We start from the raw sequence: 17,190 nt of genomic DNA, 5'->3' as shown, positions 1-17,190 counted from the left end.
TCTTAGAGTTCTCCAGAAATAACCTTTCCTGCAGAATATACAGTTTTCTTATAGTCTGACAAAGTAATCTGGCCACTTACCCTAGAAGTGGGCCAGTATGCTCCTCTTTCTTTTCTATCTTTCACAGGTTGAGAGATTAATTTAAAAAACCAACAAGGCTAGCAATGATAAATATTGATATAAATCTAGGAACAAGAAACCCCAGACCCCTCTCTGAACTGGTCATTTTTCCTGCTGTGTATCTCAGAAATTCAGCAAGCTGAAAGACAGAGAATCACAGAGACAAGCTGGAACATGGGGTTGTCCTGAGGCTCACACAGGACAGAGGGAGTGCAAGTAAATGAGCAGCTGATGAATGAAACCCCATTTCTCTGGATAAATAGGCACCAAATCTCAATAGATAACTGCACCACCCACAGAGCCAGCGTCCGTTCTGAGAGAGGAAACTCCACCCTGCCCTCCTGAGAGATGACAAACAATTTGGTGTCTGAAGATCACTTTGTCCTTTTAAGGTAAGGTAAATTCGAGGCATTGTTATAAAGTAAGTGACAGAAATGAAATTTGTCATCATTGTAAAGGTTCAGTAATGGCACAGTTGGGAAATCTTCACCAGCAGAAAAGCAAGTGGCTTGTGAATGAGTGGTGGGACAGGGGATCTGAACATCTCCTTCATTTACTTTTCTGCTAAATTAGCTCCTGTAGTTAGTGGCAAAGCCTCTGTTAAAAAAATTGGAATAAATTTCATATCACTTCCACACCTCAGACAGCAAAAAGGGTCTTGACAGAGATGTACCTGAGACTACAAATCCTCTTCCTGACTTCTGAAAAGGCTACAGGCAAGCTACTCCTATTCAGTGCTTTTATGCATGCCACTAGCCAGCTTTCAAGAAAAGTTTGGGCTTCCAGAGAGTCCTCAACAGAAGACACTTAAGTGAGCTACACCACTGGAAGAAAACCTTTAAGAGAAACACCACATGCTTTTTTTTTTTTTTTCATTTCAGGATACAAAATAACTGAACCCTTTTCCGAGGGGAAAAAAAAAAAAAAAACAACCAGAAATATGAAAAGTGTATTTCAGAAAGCAATCCAGTTCTTCCCAGAGGAGAGGGAGATGCCAGCCATGCCAACCCACAAAGCAGCCAGACTGACAAATACCTGCATCCTTCTCCCTGTGCCATTGCTGTGGCAGAGTCCCTGTATGGAGCCCCAAAATCTAACACCTCCCAAAGGTGCAGCCATCTGGGGGAGAAGGAGGACTTACAGAGGCAATCAAATAGCTCTGTAAGCAAAATTTTGGGCACTGAGCCTAAATTAACTTCAAAACCTGTTTTTTATTGACAGTTTCCACTGCTATGTACATAATCTTCCTGTGCTGGATGCTGGATTTTATAATGAAACCCTCACCGAGGTGTAAAACCCCGTGTGTTGTTGGCCTCGGGTTTAAATTCTACACATTTTGATCCTCTCAGCATCAGGAGGTGGTGGGGAAGCTTGTGAAGAGAGTGCTCTGTCCCAGCTCCAGGCCTGTGAAACCCATCAGTGCCCATACTCACAGATTTACCCTTCTGGAGGTTCCCTTCACACGCCTGCTTGGACAGGTCCTGGCGCCCAATCAAGAGGCAAACAGCTTCTGGCCAGTCTGAGGCAGGCTGCTCCCTGCAGTGATAGATTGCATCTCTGATAGGAAGGGCCACACCAAAGGGCAGGGACTCCAGATCCCTTAAGGTGAAACCTTAGAATTCGTGAGGGAACAAAAAATAATCAGCTGCTTGGTCAAAATGGGATGAAGTGAAGTTCACGTCGGGGATTGTGGCAGAGAGATCAAAGCTGCTCTTACCAACATCAGTCATCCAAAGCACTAACTTTTCAGCCAGGCTGGAAACAGATGTGCTGTGCCTGAAACTGCACCTGTAAAGCAGAGAGGAATAAATGAGAAGCCAACAAAAGCCAGTAAAAAACTCAGCAGAAAAGTCAAAACGCTCCAAGGGCAACTGGGCTGGTGAAGGGACTGGAGCACAGATCCTGTGAGGAGAGGCTGAGGGAGCTGGGGGTGTTGAGGCTGGAGAAGAGGAGGCTCAGGGGAGACCTCATCACTCTCTCCAACTCCCTGAAAGGAGGTTGGAGCCAGGGGGGGGGGTCAGGCAGATATCAGTAGGATAAGAGGGCACAGACTAAAGAATTTTTTCCTAATATCCAACCTAAACCTCCCCTGGCAGAGCTGGAGCTCTGCCAGGGGAGGTTTAGGTTGGATATTAGGAAAGGATTCTTTGCAGAGAGGGTGCTCAGCCATTGGAATGGGCTGCCCAGGGAAGGGGTGGATTCTCCATCCCTGGAGATATTTCCAAAGAGCCTGGATGTGGCACTCAGTGCCATGGGCTGGGAACCACGGGGGGAGTGGATCAAGGGTTGGACTTGATGAGCTCTGAGGTCCCTTCCAACCCAGCCAATTTTATGATTCTAAGTTTAAAACAATACTAAAAAAAAAATTTTAAAAAAGCCAACAAAACCACCCTCCATACCAATTGTCATCCTGCTCCACTTGCTGTTTCCGTTGTCCTGGGAAAGACAAGGTCACATTAATGCCACATTCTCCAGGCAAAAGGAGAGCACAAGTCACTGGGAGATGCTGTGATGGCATCAAAGTGTCATTACCTGATGTAATCTTGTAGAGATAATGGGAGGCTTCGTTACAGACAGCACTCTCATCACCCAGTATGTAGAGAGCCACGCTCTGGAGAGGAGAGACCACAAAACATCCCTGAGTGTGCAGCTTCTGCTGTGCTGCCCCTCAAAGCAGGCAGAAAAATAACTGTAACAGCCTCAAGTTTAGGGTTTGTTATGAAAACTTGGTCAGTAAAATGAAACAGAAACAGCTGAAACAAGTAAATAAGCCTCCGCGCTTTAGATTTTTTACCTTGAAGTTTAGGAAAAAAAGAAATCTGAAACAATTAACTGAATTTTCCCTAATAATTGTTTCAAAGTTAAAAATAAAAAGGTCTTCTAAACAGAAAAATGTGTTCCCAGACATCTTTCCCATGCTTCTCACATTTCATTTAACTTTTCCTGCAACACACACACATCTTCTACAGACACTTTTTTTTTAAGCAGTTTCCTCCACATCTTGAACACTGGCTACTTTGTGAAGGCTTCCAGTGAGAAGTTGCTGCCCTGTTCCAAGCAGGATCCCCTTGCTGCTGCCTTGTTCCAAGCAGGATCCCCTGTCCAGCCAACAAAATCAAAGCCATCTGCCACCCTCTTTACTTCTTGGTACTGCCAGACCAGCTGACGTGCCAAAGGAGAAAAATTACATCCAGATAAAACTTTTTTTTTCCATGAAAATCTTCCACTCAGCTGCAATGCTGACTGCACAGGCAAGTCAGACACTGGTGATGCTCCAAGGGAAAGGCTACAGTTGTTCAGAGCTTGAGTGCAGGGACAAATATTAAGCAAAAGCACTTTGAACAGTCTCAGTGCTGCTGCTTCAGACCTTCACTCTCTGCCCCAGAGGACAGGCTGACTCCTGGCAGCTCACAGCACAGGACACAACTAAACCTGGATGCCTGGGCCAGAGCAGAGTCTCTGCTCTCTGCTTTTCTCTTCAGCCCCCTCAGGCTCCACATCTCTGCTCCAAACCCCTCTAAGCACGTTTTCTCCATAAAATCTTTGTGAGTAAGTGAGCAGGGCTGACCAGGAGATAACATCAGCCCTCAGGACTACTCATGTGTGTATTTATGTTGATACATGCCCCGGCAGAAAGTCGGGAAATTCTCACTCCCCAGATACAGTTAACTTTGAGTTACATTATTACTCTGCACATGCCACCACTGCAAACCACAAAAAAAACCCCAAACACATAAGCAGTGAACCATGGGCTACTGACTCTGCACTCCTGAGCTCTCCTGCCCAACCTCAAATACCTCCTCCCACCTGCTTCAAACCCATCCCCACCCTTCAGTAATAATCAACTCATAAAAGAGCAGATGAGGCTGGCAGGGATTTCCCCTGGGGAGAGGCTGACACCAGGCAGGGCACTGTGCTGCACGGAGACTCAAGAGAATTTCTTGCAGACAGATGAGGATCACTTAGCACAGAGATGCTTTAAGCTCCTAACAGAGCTCCAGCTCTGCCCAAACTCTTACAGCTCCAGCAGAGTTATTTATCAGAGGCTCAGCACCCCTCCAACCTGCTCCACACACCACAAGGAAACCCTCTGGCATTTGACTTCCCACTGGGGACACTTGCAGGAAATGAAGCAGCTGGGGCAAAGCCTGGCAATGCTGACAGAACAAAAACCACATCTTTGCACCAAAGTACCCACCAGTACCACCAGTTTGCTCCTCTCACAGATTCCTGGTAAGTAAGGGTAAGGCTGCACTCCCTCTCCCTTCAGGCAGGAACTCAGCCACTGAAAAATACTTGGAGGCTCAGCAGAAAAGAATGAGGGATGGTGCATGAAACCTGTTTGGACTTAATCATATGAAGAGCAATGACACTGAGTTCAGGGCAAAGACACAGCAATTCTTCACAATTCCAGCACCTCTTGTCATGACAAAAATCAAGAGTATTTCCCCAAAACTTTACAGATCACACCTCCTCTCTGGAAGATGGAAGTTTAGAGCTAGGCAGTAACAAAAACTTGAGACACCCACCTGTCTTTCAGGAGCAAAAATTATCTCAGCCCACAGTGGAAAGGAATAAGCTTAATGGGTAATTCTCAAAAACCTCACTGGAAGAGCCTTGTAACTCCACACCATTAAATGGCCTCTCCCTGAGGGGGCACCCTGGCTGTGAGCTCTTTGTCTCCCCAGCCCCCAGACATCAGCAGCAAGGCCTGAGCAACATGGTGAGATTTTTTTCTTGGTCAGGAGAAAGATGTAGCTTATCTTCCATGACTAGTGCACTTCAGCTGGTAGGACACTAACCAGGTGCACAGACAGCACATGACTCTTTTTTTAACTTTACATTTTGTGGTTTTAGCTCTGATTTAGTTCTTATGAACTGAGAGCCTGCCAGCCTAGCAATACTTTCCACAGGAGGCACATCTCACGACAGGGCTTTTGCACAGTTGCCTGTTACCATCTCTCAGCCAGCCTGAGCTGGGAGTTTGCCCAAGTAAAACCATCCTTCCCTCCCAAGCCCTTGCTCTGTGGAGTGTCCATCCCATGAGGCACCAGCTCATGACTTCATGAATTTAATGCTAATTAAAACCAAAGGAACGAGGCAACCTCAGCACTAGGAGTGGAGTTTTGCAGTTTGGGATTGTCCTGACCAGCTGGGGGTCCCCCTGACCAGGGGACAGTTACCAACATGCAGTGCACACATCATCATCATCATCATCATCATCATCACTGAATATTCAGCTTATTCACAAAGCCTCAAACTCACCTTGATCAATCACACAGGTCTGCCTGGAGCTTTTTACAAGGGCTGGATAGTCTCTGTAGTAATAATCTATGTAAGTTTCAAGTTTCAAGTCCCTTGAACAAGAAAGAGGTGAATGATAGCAGAAGGAAAAAGAAAAAAAACAACTCCACCTTTCTGTTTTCTATCACTTTTCCGTTGTTTTTTTTCAATGTCTGTGTACACCTTAGATATCAGGAGGCAAGTGCTGACTCCCTTAACTAAGACCTCTGATGGGCACTGCCCATTCCCTGAGCAGTGGATCTGTGTGTTTAAAGAATGTTTCCACCCAAATTCCACTTCTTCCACTAGATAACCTTGCTGTGGAGACACCACAACCACCAAGAACACCTGAGAGCTGCCATGAGCTGAGCTGGGACAACAGAGCAGGAGAACCATGGCTGCCAGAACCATGGAGGAGATCTGCTATGTCAAACACCTTGAAGGGTAACAAGGTCTGAAACATTCATTTTCTTCAAATAAGTGAAAAGTCTGTTCCACTGTGGCCTCAGATTCCCCATAAAAGCAAAAAAGGCCCCACTGCAGTGTGTGCCAGTGGGCAGTACCTGGCCAGCTGCACCAGAAGGACAACAAGGGCACGAATTCCTTCTCCCATCAGACTGTTCAGTTTGAGCTCCTCGTAGATGAGGTGAAGAACAAAGAAAACAGCAGGAATGTGGGTGAAAAGGAGGGTTGAGGAATCCAAACTGAGGCTCAGTGGAAAATCATCCTTCAGAGGCAAAACTTCCAGAGGGTCCAGTCGCAAAGCTTTGGCAACAGGGTGGGACTCAAAATTCCTGTGGTAATCAGAGCTCAGGAGATATTCCCAGTCCTGGACCAAACAAACAGGGAAGAGGTTCCAGAGTGAACATCACCCTCCAGCAAGGGAACCCTAAGGCACTGATGCAGAGATTTTGTTCCCATAAACCAAAACCAATGTGATTGTTTTATGGTAAATCTGCTGCACCCTGCAAGCCACAGAAATTCAATTAAGTTTCCTGCTTTTTTAGGCTATAATTTTATGCTCCTGAGTTGCTAAAGGTGCTGAGTAGCTGTGGGAGTGCAAGGAGCTTCATTTTAAAAGGGTGAAGCATCTAGGAAAGATTTGGCATTGCCAGAAGAGCATCTGGGATTGCTTTGTGAGCCACACTAACCTCATTCCTGAGGCCAAGCTACTTCTCTGGAAGTGAGAACCCTGACAACCAAGCTCACATGAGGCAGCCACTGCAGAGGGCAGAACAACTCCTCTTCCCCCAAAGGCTTGTAATCTTGGATGAGCTCAGATGAAATGCAACACTCAGAGGGTGTCTCCTCTGGTTTGCCTTTTAAAAAGACCAAAACAACAAATCCACCCTTCCCAAAGCTCCTATTTGTTAAAAAAAAAAAAAGATAATAATAAAAAAGAACTATTTCTTACTTCATCTGATCCTGTTTCTGATGGTCTAGCCTTCTTTGGAGCAATAACTGGTGAAAGTGATCCTTCCAAATCAAGCTGTAAGCAATAAAAAGATGAAAAAATAGCTCATTATTGAAATTCCCAAGGTTGCACAAGTGAAGCAGCTATCACAGCACCTGAATTCAAACTAGGGATCCTATGACATTGCTTTAGGTACTTCCATATAATTTGCTTTCATATAAACCAGATCCAGCAATTCAGGTTCTGGGTTGTTTTTTTTTTTCCTCTCCACAGCTAGTTGATGTAGTGCATGATTTCACAGTGTGACTGCCTAACATCTGGTATTTACCAGGACAGAGGAAATCCTGTGGATGAGCTAATGCCAGCAATGGAGATGGACTGGAGAGGCTTTCACTTCAGTTGTACACATAGCCCTGCTGGGCTTTTTTTATTTTCTTGAGTGCTGCACACTCACTTGCAAGCAAGAAACTGGCTTACACAAAGCTCCAAATAAATCCACTAAAATGGTTGGAAAAAAGTAGAACTTTAAATGTTGCCATTAAAAAAGTCCATGGAAAATACTCTTCAGGAAACAAGAAGCTGATTTGTGTTTCTAGCAAAAACAGATTTAACATGGGTTAGGTGCATCAAACCTTTAATGTAGCAGTGTTAGTCACAAAACAGTAAAATCTTGCTAACTTATTTTATTTGACCAAAACAGCTGGTGGAAAGTACCTTATACAAACTATTTCATATATTTTTAGTCTGTGTAAGCACAGACTAAAATGCATGCCTAAAATTTAGCAATGTAGAACTAATCTGGTGACATCTTGTTATTTAAGACAAGACACAACCCATTTCTGACACAATTCTGTGCCTCTCCAACCATTCTGAACCTTGCAAATCATCAGCAGTGTTCCCACAGCCAGGAAAACAAACTGGAGTTTGCTTACATTACGTGTCCAGGAGAGCCTCTCTGTGTTGTAACCCATCATAGTCATGAGACATGTTACAAATAAATTCCACTCTGAGTGATAGCTTGGTCCTCCTGGGGCATTGTAGGCATTGTACCACTTGACAAGCATCTGTACTGCTATCTCCTTGGGCAGGATGGCTCTGATGCCTTGCAGACATCTTTTTACTGTTAGAGAAGTGGAGAAAAAGTCCAATAAAGATGTAGGTGTGCTTCCCATCTCACCTCCTGGTACCCACAACACTCAGTGCTATAAATCTCTACAGTTCTTGGACCTCCTTTCAACCCTCCAGCAACTCTTTCAGTACCACCCAGCCTCCAACAGACACACTTTGAGTCCAGCTTAAACACAGCCCCTCTAATTCACCACAAAAAGGGGGGAAAAAAGCTCTTTTTTGCTGATTACTGCCCCCAGCTTGTGTCTGAACAGCCATCTCAGCCCCTCCTCAAGCACAAGCACACACAATAGCAGAGAGCAAAGCAGCTCAGGAACAAATGAAGCTTTTAGCACATCTAAATACATGGCAGCAGCTCTAGAAGGTCAGCTAACAGAGTTTGGAACATGTGGTACTGAATCACTGCATTCAAAGCTACACAGAAACTGTTTAAAAATGAACCCTTAAAAGTGGGGGAAGGTCTCCTGTGATGGGTTCTGTTCCATACCCAGCTCTGAAGTGGCAATCTCAGGGATTGTGATCCGAACCATTGTGTTATTGCTGAGTTCCTGAAAAATACAAGGAAAGGGTGAAATCATGAAATGCCTAAAGCCAGGGGCCCTTCCTGCTGACTCAGAACCATTTCTCTGTTAAGCATATTCCCAATTCCTGGATATCTGCTACCCTGAAGATTTGTAACCTCAGGTGCCAGCTCCATGAAACAGATCTGGAGCAGAATCCCACGAAGGAATCAAGGAAACTCTCTGATTTCTGGAGGACTCCAGAGAGAGAGAAATGTGGAGCCAGCAAGGCAGGTGTGGTGTTTCACTGCCAGCAATGGTTCACTGTGCAAGAGAAGGAAACCTGAGCCTTGCTTGGCTTTGCTGACTCCAATGACACCCACCAGAGTTACCCTGTTGTGGACAGGATCCCTCAGAGCATGAATGAATGTCCCAAGCTGCTGAAAAGTACAGTCTTCCACATAGGTGGAGTCATGAAGTTTGGTGGAATCCCTTATCTCTGGAACTGGTGACAAAAGCACGCCCTGAAAAGTGGTAAAAAGCATTGCTTAGTATTGTTGAAATGAAAGGATCTGAGCAAAGGAGAGCTAAAATTGCCATTTTTAAGGCACTGGCAACTATTTTGAAAACTACTATAAATATCTTCCCAATCTCTGCTTCAGATGTTCTACAGAAATCAAATATATAAATAGAGCAGCACTAAATAGATCTCCTGTAACTAATGCTTACTGAGGAGCTTTATGGAAGAAAAACAAGAATTAGCTCCAAAAGGTACTGTGAAAGTTAAAATCAACCAATCATTTGAAGCTGTTACAAATAAACCCTTTCCAAGGAAGGATCTCCTTTCTCCTCACCTCTTCCAGGGGCCCCAGGTGCTTATTCAAAGGTTTGGATGGAGTGCTGGCACTATCCAAGGGAGTGCTTGGCCGAGGCATTTGGTTGGACATTGTCAGGGATGGAGCAGGCAGCCCCGGAATGAAAACCTTCCCCACCTTTTGGTGAACAGATACAGGGAAAAATAAAATACTTGGTTTTCATGCCACGGCTTTGTTTACATACACAGAATTTATCAGGCTTTAACATCTTAAAGGAGAAGTTTAAGAGAAGTGGCTATGTACTAAAACTGAAGTCTCTGGAGAGATGATTGAAGATGACTTCATTTAATTGCTTCCTTCATGTGATGACACTGGAAAAACTACTCTGCATGCACTGTACTGGGCATTATTGCTACAGCTCTGCTCCCACTGACACTGCTAGTAGGGCTTCACTGAGAAAACTCTACCTTCAGAGACCATACTAGCTTTTTTTATTTATATATATTTACATATATATATATACACACACATATACACACACACACACACACACAAACAAATCACAGTGTCCAAGGTTTCTGCAGTGTAAGAGAAGGCATAAGACACCTCTGTAAAGTTCAGGAAACAACTCTGGGTGAATTGTGTCCATCCTACTAACAGCCCTTTGTAAAGAAAAATAATTTCACATCTAAAACTACCTGGCATGGTACAGAGAAGTTTTTAGGTTTGTTTTTTTATTTTTTTTGTTCAGGAACTATTTTTGTTTTCCATATTCTTGGAAGTTCTCTTTCTTTGAAATCATTTTATTACTTTAGGATTTTATTATCAGCAAAAAATCACTTGGTATGTGAGCCCAGCCACCTTCTCCAGCAAATCCCAGCAGCAGACTACAGGAGTCTCCAGTGATACCTTGTAAGGTATGATGCACACAGGGTCCCTCTGTACAGCCCAGACATTCAGACATTTTTTTGGGGATAAAAAACCTGTCACTTACCCGAACCACTCCAGAATACAGCACCAGGTTCCCAGTGCTTTCCAGAACCAGCAGTGTATCAATACCCTGCAAAAATCCAGCACCACATTCAGCTTCTGAAATACCTGGGTGACAGTCAAAAAAAGCAAGATGCAGAGGTCCATACCTGCACTGGAGCTGCATCCTTTGCTTGAATGTTAGTAACAGAACCAAAGATCAGATGGGACTTATCATTGCTCTCTTGGAATTTTACACACCTAAGAGAGATGTGAGAAAAGAACAGGAAACATCAAAGGACTGTCCTGCCTCTTGCAGAAAGAATTCAGAAAACTAAAGTGGTGTTATATGGCACAGTCACTTTTATTGTGGTCTGTCTGGTTCCTTCCTCTGCCTGTTTTAGCCTGCCAGTCAACTTATTTTCACTCTGCTAAATCTAATTAAAACCTCTAATGTACTTGTACAGGGTAAAGATGAGGCTAAATAAGAGCACCATTGGAATTAGAGTGAATCTTCTCTTGCAACTTCAGCTTTATTTCAACAGTCCAAATCATCCATGCCACCAGAGTTACATATATATATATATATATACACACACAGATATATTCCTCACCACAGAGGACTAACTATGATAAGCTCACATCTAGCTGCTCATTTCTAGAGTGCTGCCCTTTGCTCTCCTCCTGTCCCCAGGAGAGGGATGCTCACCTCAGCTGGAGCTGGGATTCCACTAAAAAGCACAAGAATTTCTGCCCACAAAGGTCAGTGGTAATAAACACCTTTGATGCTTGGGAATTCTTCTCTCTGTAAGAGAGACACAATGATCAGAGCACTGTTTGGGCTGCCATGAAAATGTCAGTGAAGGCAAACCCAGTGTGCAGGAGGTGTAGGGCCCCACCAGCTTCCACCAGCAGAGCAGCAGGGGGGCAGAAGGTGCCAGTCTCAGTTCCAATCACTGCTCTTGAAACTGATTTTCTAGCACATCCTACAGGGCTTTGTTCTGCTGCTCAGAGTTTATGCTGCTTTCCCTCCTTAGGTGGTTACACAGAAGAAGAAATACTCCCCTCCAGAAAACCAGAAAAAACAAACCCAAAGCAATGACCAAGCTAGAGCCCACTTTGCTTTTGGGATCTCATGAAGCCATTCCACAGGTCAGAGGGTTATACACAACACAGTGAGTAAAAGCCCTTTTCAAGAGAGCTGCATACTTAGAGAGCATCATTTTCCCCCCAAAATCAGGCAGTGCAAGCCCACACATCTCTTTTGAGGCAGCAGCACTTGCAGGAAGCACACTAAAATCAGCTCTCCTTTTTTTCCTTTTATCCCCCCCACCCCCCAGACCTTCTCCCATCCCAAGCCAAGTGCCTGACCTCATGCTTGTGATGGTTTCTGTCCACAGCTGATCCATACAGAGCTCAGGAACTATTGGTTCAGTTTCTGGCACAAGGAAGGACTCACTGGATGTGCTGTTTGGGGAGTGGGTGATGTTGTGCCTCTTTGGGGACTGAGCACTACTGGAGAAGTTGAACCTCTGCACTCCTGAGAAGGAATGCACCCCCAGGGCAGGGGAATGGGAGCGGCTGGGAGCAGAGAAAGAGAACACTGCTGAAAAATGGGCTTCCAAAACCAGGTCCAGAACCCCAGGGAGCTCATACACTGGTAGAGACCTCACCAAACAAACCAGAACCACCCAAACCCAGGACTGGTTCAGTACTAGCTTCCTTTAGCAACACACCCCAGCACAGAAAAATGAGTCTCTAATTAATTTCCAAGCATCTCTGTCAGAATCCAAAGCTTCAAGAGACAAAAAGCCAACATTTTAAGTTTTGTGGCCTATTCCATCAAAAATCTCTCCCGACCTCTTCCCTCTAAATGTGGCTTTCTGTGGAAAAGCAGACTGCAGACACTCCTGGGAGTCAGGAGACCTGCAGACAGTCCCTGAGTGCCCTGCAGACTGCCTGTGTGATGACAGAACAGCCTCTGGCTCTTGCAGTCAGTCACCCCCTGTGCTGTAGGGATCATCACAGCACACCAAGTGTCACCCCAAGAGGGCTGTGACACCTGCACCTCAGAGGGACAGACCTGTAATCACAGAAGGGGTTGGGTTGGAAGGGACCTTAAAGGTCATTAAGATCCTACCCCCCTGCATGGGCAGGGACACCTCCCACTAAACAGACACTGAGGAAATTTTAGGCTTTGAAAAATAGTAAATTGATAAGCCTGATAGAATCTTTTGAGTGTGCCCTCAGAGCCTCAAAAAGCTAATTTAAACAGCAGGTCTGGAAGGAATGCCAGTCCCAGTGGGACAGCATAACTGTCTTTAAATACTGCTTTTAAGGCAACAAATTAATATAATTTAGTTATATTAAATCACAACCTTCTGATGGAGCTTCCTATTAAAATTCTGAAGAGCTAGTGAAAAAGTGGGAGAGTGAGTAAAGAGACTTGAATGGCACAAATAAGTTCTTTGGAGCTGCAAAATTTAAAACACAGAATTTTCAGGAAGGATTTTTATATAAAGCAGAATTCTCTAGCAAGAAGTATAATGGAAATCATATTTTAATAACCTGGATTTCACAAGTGTTAAGCTGCTGTTTTCTTTTTGAGCATTCTGACAGTACCAAAAGCCAAGGAGATGGTCTGAAATAACCACACTCCAGAGGAGAGGAGGTGCTGCTTATGAACATCAGGACCTCCCAACAGGACTGGGTGCTGTGCCACCCAAGGTCTGCAGCTCAGCCAGTGCCACCCCTGTGTGTGATTCTGACCAAGGTCACTGCAGTCATCTCCAAAAGGCAGAGACAGAAGGACAGCACCCTCAGGTGCCCATCCTTTCCTGAAGCTTCTAAAGCTCCTAAAGCTCATTCTCAGCCCCTGCCCAAGCACCCACCTCAGAGCAGCCATGTTGGAGATGGATGGGGAACGTGACTGGATGCTGGGGGAGGAGACAGATCTGCTCTGGCTGTGGAGGGAGGAGTAGTTCTGGAAAGGGGAGCCCACGGGGGAGTCTCCTTTGGAGAGGCTGCGGAGGTGAGCGGTCAGGGAGCTGCTGGTGCCCAGGTGTGGGGGGGTGCCCATCTGCTCAGAGAACTTCAGCACCGTGTTCTGCTCCTGGGGGGGAGGAAAAAAGAGCTGTCTCTGCACAGCCACAGCCAGGAGGATGCTCAAAACTGCTTGTTTCATCCAGTAAGTGTTAAAAAATGGATGCCTAGGGCAGGGGTGCAGCTGAACTGGTTATTCCTACCAACCAGGCTGCCTTGGGGTGACGGGAGCACCCCTGTGGTTTGCAGGGCAGTAAGTTGTCACTTGTCCTACACAACACAGGGGTCTGAGCAGACAAAACCTTCTAGGACAACATGAGGAGTGTCATGCCAAGCACATCACAGCATCTTGGGATTTCCTCAGCTGGGGTACAGGCAAAAACATGAAAGAAACTCTTTCAGACAAACCACACACACCAACAAACACCTCAGGAGTAAGAGGAAGCAGGAAGCATTTCTTACACACACAGCCAGGAGGGGGTGTAAACACACACAATTTATTGTTAATAATGCTATTTAGGTGACAATGAGTGAGTACCTCTGGCTTTACTCTCCGAAGAGCCCAGACAGTGTGTAAGCTCTGCACAGTGTCATAGGTCATCACCAGGGAGGGCTCAGCACTGAGGAACACGATCCTCAGGGTGTGATCAGCAACGTACTGCACTCTGCCAGAGCCAAACACCCCTGCTGAAGAAGCACTGCACTTCAGTCACAGACAAAGCATCATTTCCACAGCTACCAGAGCAGCATTTTCCACACCCCCCCCTCTTCTGCAGTCTGTGTGTCTCTCCTGAGCAGCTTCCCTGCTCACAGAGCAGCTGAATCAGCCCACTTCTGAACTCCTGGAAGAGTGATTTCTGGCAAATCTGGTGACACCAAGACTCTCAAGTGACACACTGAGCACTTGGTGCCATCGTGGGGGACCCCAAGTAGCACATTTATGGTGTGAACCTACCTCCAGACCTCCAGACCAGAGGGGTTATCTCATCCAAGGGGTGCAGCATGCTGAACAGAGTAGGCAAAGGTTCTCTAGGAAGAAACCAAACAAAGCCTGTTCAAAACAAAATGCATCACTGTCCTCTCCTGTAGCTGGTACAGGTGCTGCCACCCCAACACAGCTCCTTAAGGATGACCTTAATCAATCAGAGCCTGAGATCTGAACAGCAGAGACATCCACTCTGTTGGCAGAAGCTGGTTGGGTTAACTGGGTCAGACAAAGGCTGGGGTACCAACCAGAACCATCAGGTCTGGGTTTACACCTCAGAGCACTTGTAAATAACCCCACCTGGTGGCCACACCACAAATTCTGCTGGCCCGAGAAAACAGAGCAGCACCAGCTGAGTGAAGAGGAGGAAGAGGAGAGAAAGTCCTCAACCCAGACTCAGCTTCAGAATTTAGGTTCTGCAGCTCCAAGGCAAGCAGCCAGCCAGCAGCTCCTCTGCATCCACCACAGAGCAGCAGCTGAGCCACCAGCTGTGCTGGAGCAGCCAAAGGAGGGATTTTCCCAGAGGGACAGCTTGGTCAAGCACCATCTTTGCAGTGCCTCAAGCACCATCTTTGCAGTGTCTCAAGCACCATCTTTGCCGTGTCTCAAGCACCATCTTTGCAGTGCCTCAAGCACCATTTTTGCAGTGCCTCAAGCACCATCTTTGCAATGCACCCTCTTTAGCACATTTTCATGCCCTCCCTTCCTAATCCCAGCTCCTCAGAGAACTACAGAGCCACAAGAGCCTGGAATGGACACATAAAGGCAGAGAGAGAGCAAGGGGCTGTCCTCAGGCTGCTCATCAGCACAGCACTCAGCTCCTGCCTCTGCTTCTCAGCTGCATGCACAGGGGCTCTGCTGCCACCAGCATGCTCCACACTTCACATCCTGCAGCTGAGAGAGAAGTTTTCACTGACAGTCCTTCAGTGAACCTCCCAGCCCTCCCTCACAGCCACTCCACACAATCCCCAGGACAAATCCTCATGAAATCAGGTTACTAACACCCATCCTGTGCTTCCCATGTCCTAGTCCCAGAACCACCATCACTCCCAACTTGTTCTTAACAGCAGAGTTGTCAGTACCCAGCCCCTTCCTGCTGTTACCTGACTTCCCCCACCCTCATCACAAACACACAGATCCTCTCATCACTGCTCTTCAGCTCTTGCACTCCTCTATTAAATTACCAAACAGTTACAAAACAGTCAGAGCCACTCACTCCATACCTGGGTGGGCTGGGAGGTACCTCATGTGAAGAACTGCTGCGTTCAAATAACAAACCATACTTAGTTGGCCAGACATTTGCAACCTGCAAAGAAAATTTCAGGCACATTTATGCCCCCAAAAATATAAACAGTGCTTTACTCACACCTCCCCACCCCAACAGAGTGAGCAAGCAGACAAGAAGCCCACCTGTGGGCAAAAATAATGACAGCACTTACCTGAAAAGGCAAAGCAGCAATGTAATCCTTTCCCTCTATGCTATGCACATTTATACAGGAATTCTGCAATATGCAGATACATTTCTCTACTATTTCATCACTGCCTGAAAACAGGAGGGGAAAAAAAAAAGAAAAAAAGTACACAGTGAAATTTCTGTCTTTCCTTAGATCCAGAAAATGTGAACTTCAGGAGGAGGGGCTGTCTTAACACAGCAGGTTTTGGTAACTAAACTTCTCGTGCCAAGAGAGCTGAACTCAAAGCATTTCTTTGGTGTTGCATCAGGCAGGAAACTCACCATCTGCTTTTTCAGATTTGTCCCGGGGTACAGTGAAGTCACACCACAGAGCCTAAAACCAAACACAGCCTAATTACTTGTGAGCAAGGAGCTGGTGCTACTACACCATCCCACCTCCCTGTATCTCCCAGAACAACCCCACCTCAGAACGAGGCTTAAACCAGCCCCTCAGTAGTTTTTAGCTCTGCAGCTGCCACCTCCCCACCTTTTTCCTACCTGCATAACAGGGCTGTCAACAGTGAAGGCCTTATACACAGTAGACACTTGGTTTTTACTCCCTTTGCTCCAGATGACCATATTGCTGGCCACATACAGCTCCTCGTCATAGTCCACCTCTTCCCCGACATCACCGACGCCTTTCCTCAGCTGCCAACTTTCCTGAAAAAAAAAACAACCAAACCAAACCCAAGTTATTTTAAGGACAACTTAAACTCCGGCGTGCCGAACCCCATTCCCCATTCCCCATCCCCTTCCTACCCGCTGCCGCTCATGGATGGTCACCTCCCGCAGGGACCCCACCAGCCCGGCCGCCCCGTCTGAGGAGCAGAGCTCGGAGGCGGGCTGCAGCCGCCTCAGCTGGAGGGTGAGGGCGCTGGGGTGGCGGCGGCAGTGGTCGCGGCCCCGGGGGGCGAACTCCTGCAGGTCGCCGGCCGCTATCATCGTCGCCCTCTCGTCAGAGTGGTCCGACATGGGGGCCCGATATCCTCATTATTTCTGAGACGGACGCGCGCACACACCCGCCGCCGGGACCGGGCCTCCGGCTCCCGCTGTGCCCCGGGGAGGTGAGGGGGAAGGGGAACGCGGCGGGGAGCGGCGGCGGAGATGAAGCGGGCGCGGAGCACAGCGGGCGGCAGCGGGCGGCAGCGCCTCAGACGGGCGCGGCCATCTTGGAGCTCCCGCCCTGCCCCGCGGCACCGCGCGGGGGGCGCCGGGAGGGAAATGGCGGCGGGGGCTGCGGGGTTTGCTCAGGGCTGTGCAGTGTCACCTCAGGGGTTGCAGTGTCACCCAAGGGGTTGCAGTGTCACCTCAGGGGTGTGCCGTGTCACCTCAGGGGTTGCAGTGTCACCTCAGGGGTGCGGTGCCACCCCAGGGGTTGCAGTGTCACCCAAGGGGTGTGCAGTGTCACCTCAGGGGTGTGCAGTGTCACCTCAGGGGTGTGCAGTCACCCCAGGGGTTGCAGTGTCACCCAAGGGGTTGCA

General features: G+C 47.0%; 1 protein-coding gene across 6 annotated transcripts in view; it reads right to left on the bottom strand.

The window, feature by feature from the left end:
- Nucleotides 1-16,904, bottom strand: part of ANAPC1 (anaphase promoting complex subunit 1) — a 33,460-nt gene extending 16,556 nt beyond the window's left edge. Inside the window, exons 1-24 of one of the 6 annotated variants that reach the window (XM_071738812.1) lie at nucleotides 16,469-16,904; nucleotides 16,208-16,369; nucleotides 15,992-16,043; nucleotides 15,696-15,799; nucleotides 15,480-15,562; nucleotides 14,227-14,300; nucleotides 13,810-13,955; nucleotides 13,121-13,341; nucleotides 11,601-11,810; nucleotides 10,939-11,034; nucleotides 10,400-10,490; nucleotides 10,255-10,320; nucleotides 9,300-9,437; nucleotides 8,829-8,969; nucleotides 8,433-8,493; nucleotides 7,750-7,937; nucleotides 6,818-6,892; nucleotides 5,967-6,232; nucleotides 5,386-5,477; nucleotides 4,319-4,467; nucleotides 2,653-2,731; nucleotides 2,511-2,556; nucleotides 1,838-1,908; nucleotides 1,554-1,732 (exon numbers count right to left, since the gene is read on the bottom strand). In XM_071738812.1, the coding sequence (XP_071594913.1) occupies nucleotides 1,554-1,732; nucleotides 1,838-1,908; nucleotides 2,511-2,556; nucleotides 2,653-2,731; nucleotides 4,319-4,467; nucleotides 5,386-5,477; nucleotides 5,967-6,232; nucleotides 6,818-6,892; nucleotides 7,750-7,937; nucleotides 8,433-8,493; nucleotides 8,829-8,969; nucleotides 9,300-9,437; nucleotides 10,255-10,320; nucleotides 10,400-10,490; nucleotides 10,939-11,034; nucleotides 11,601-11,810; nucleotides 13,121-13,341; nucleotides 13,810-13,955; nucleotides 14,227-14,300; nucleotides 15,480-15,562; nucleotides 15,696-15,799; nucleotides 15,992-16,043; nucleotides 16,208-16,369; nucleotides 16,469-16,681 (3,003 nt within the window). In that variant the 5' untranslated portion in view covers nucleotides 16,682-16,904. Of the gene's footprint in view, nucleotides 1-1,553; nucleotides 1,733-1,837; nucleotides 1,909-2,510; nucleotides 2,557-2,652; nucleotides 2,732-4,318; nucleotides 4,468-5,385; nucleotides 5,478-5,966; nucleotides 6,233-6,817; nucleotides 6,893-7,749; nucleotides 7,938-8,432; nucleotides 8,494-8,828; nucleotides 8,970-9,299; nucleotides 9,438-10,254; nucleotides 10,321-10,399; nucleotides 10,491-10,938; nucleotides 11,035-11,600; nucleotides 11,811-13,120; nucleotides 13,342-13,809; nucleotides 13,959-14,226; nucleotides 14,301-15,479; nucleotides 15,563-15,695; nucleotides 15,800-15,991; nucleotides 16,044-16,207; nucleotides 16,370-16,468 lie in introns of all 6 variants that reach the window. The other 5 variants (XM_071738815.1, XM_071738811.1, XM_071738813.1 and 2 more) reach the window with 5 other exon arrangements.
- Nucleotides 16,905-17,190: the final 286 nt, after the last annotated feature.

Source organism: Heliangelus exortis, chromosome 3 (genome assembly GCF_036169615.1).
Source record: "Heliangelus exortis chromosome 3, bHelExo1.hap1, whole genome shotgun sequence".
Taxonomy (NCBI): Eukaryota; Metazoa; Chordata; class Aves; order Apodiformes; family Trochilidae; genus Heliangelus; species Heliangelus exortis.
Note: the sequence above shows the minus strand (reverse complement) of the source record. Positions and strands in the feature narration are given on the sequence as shown.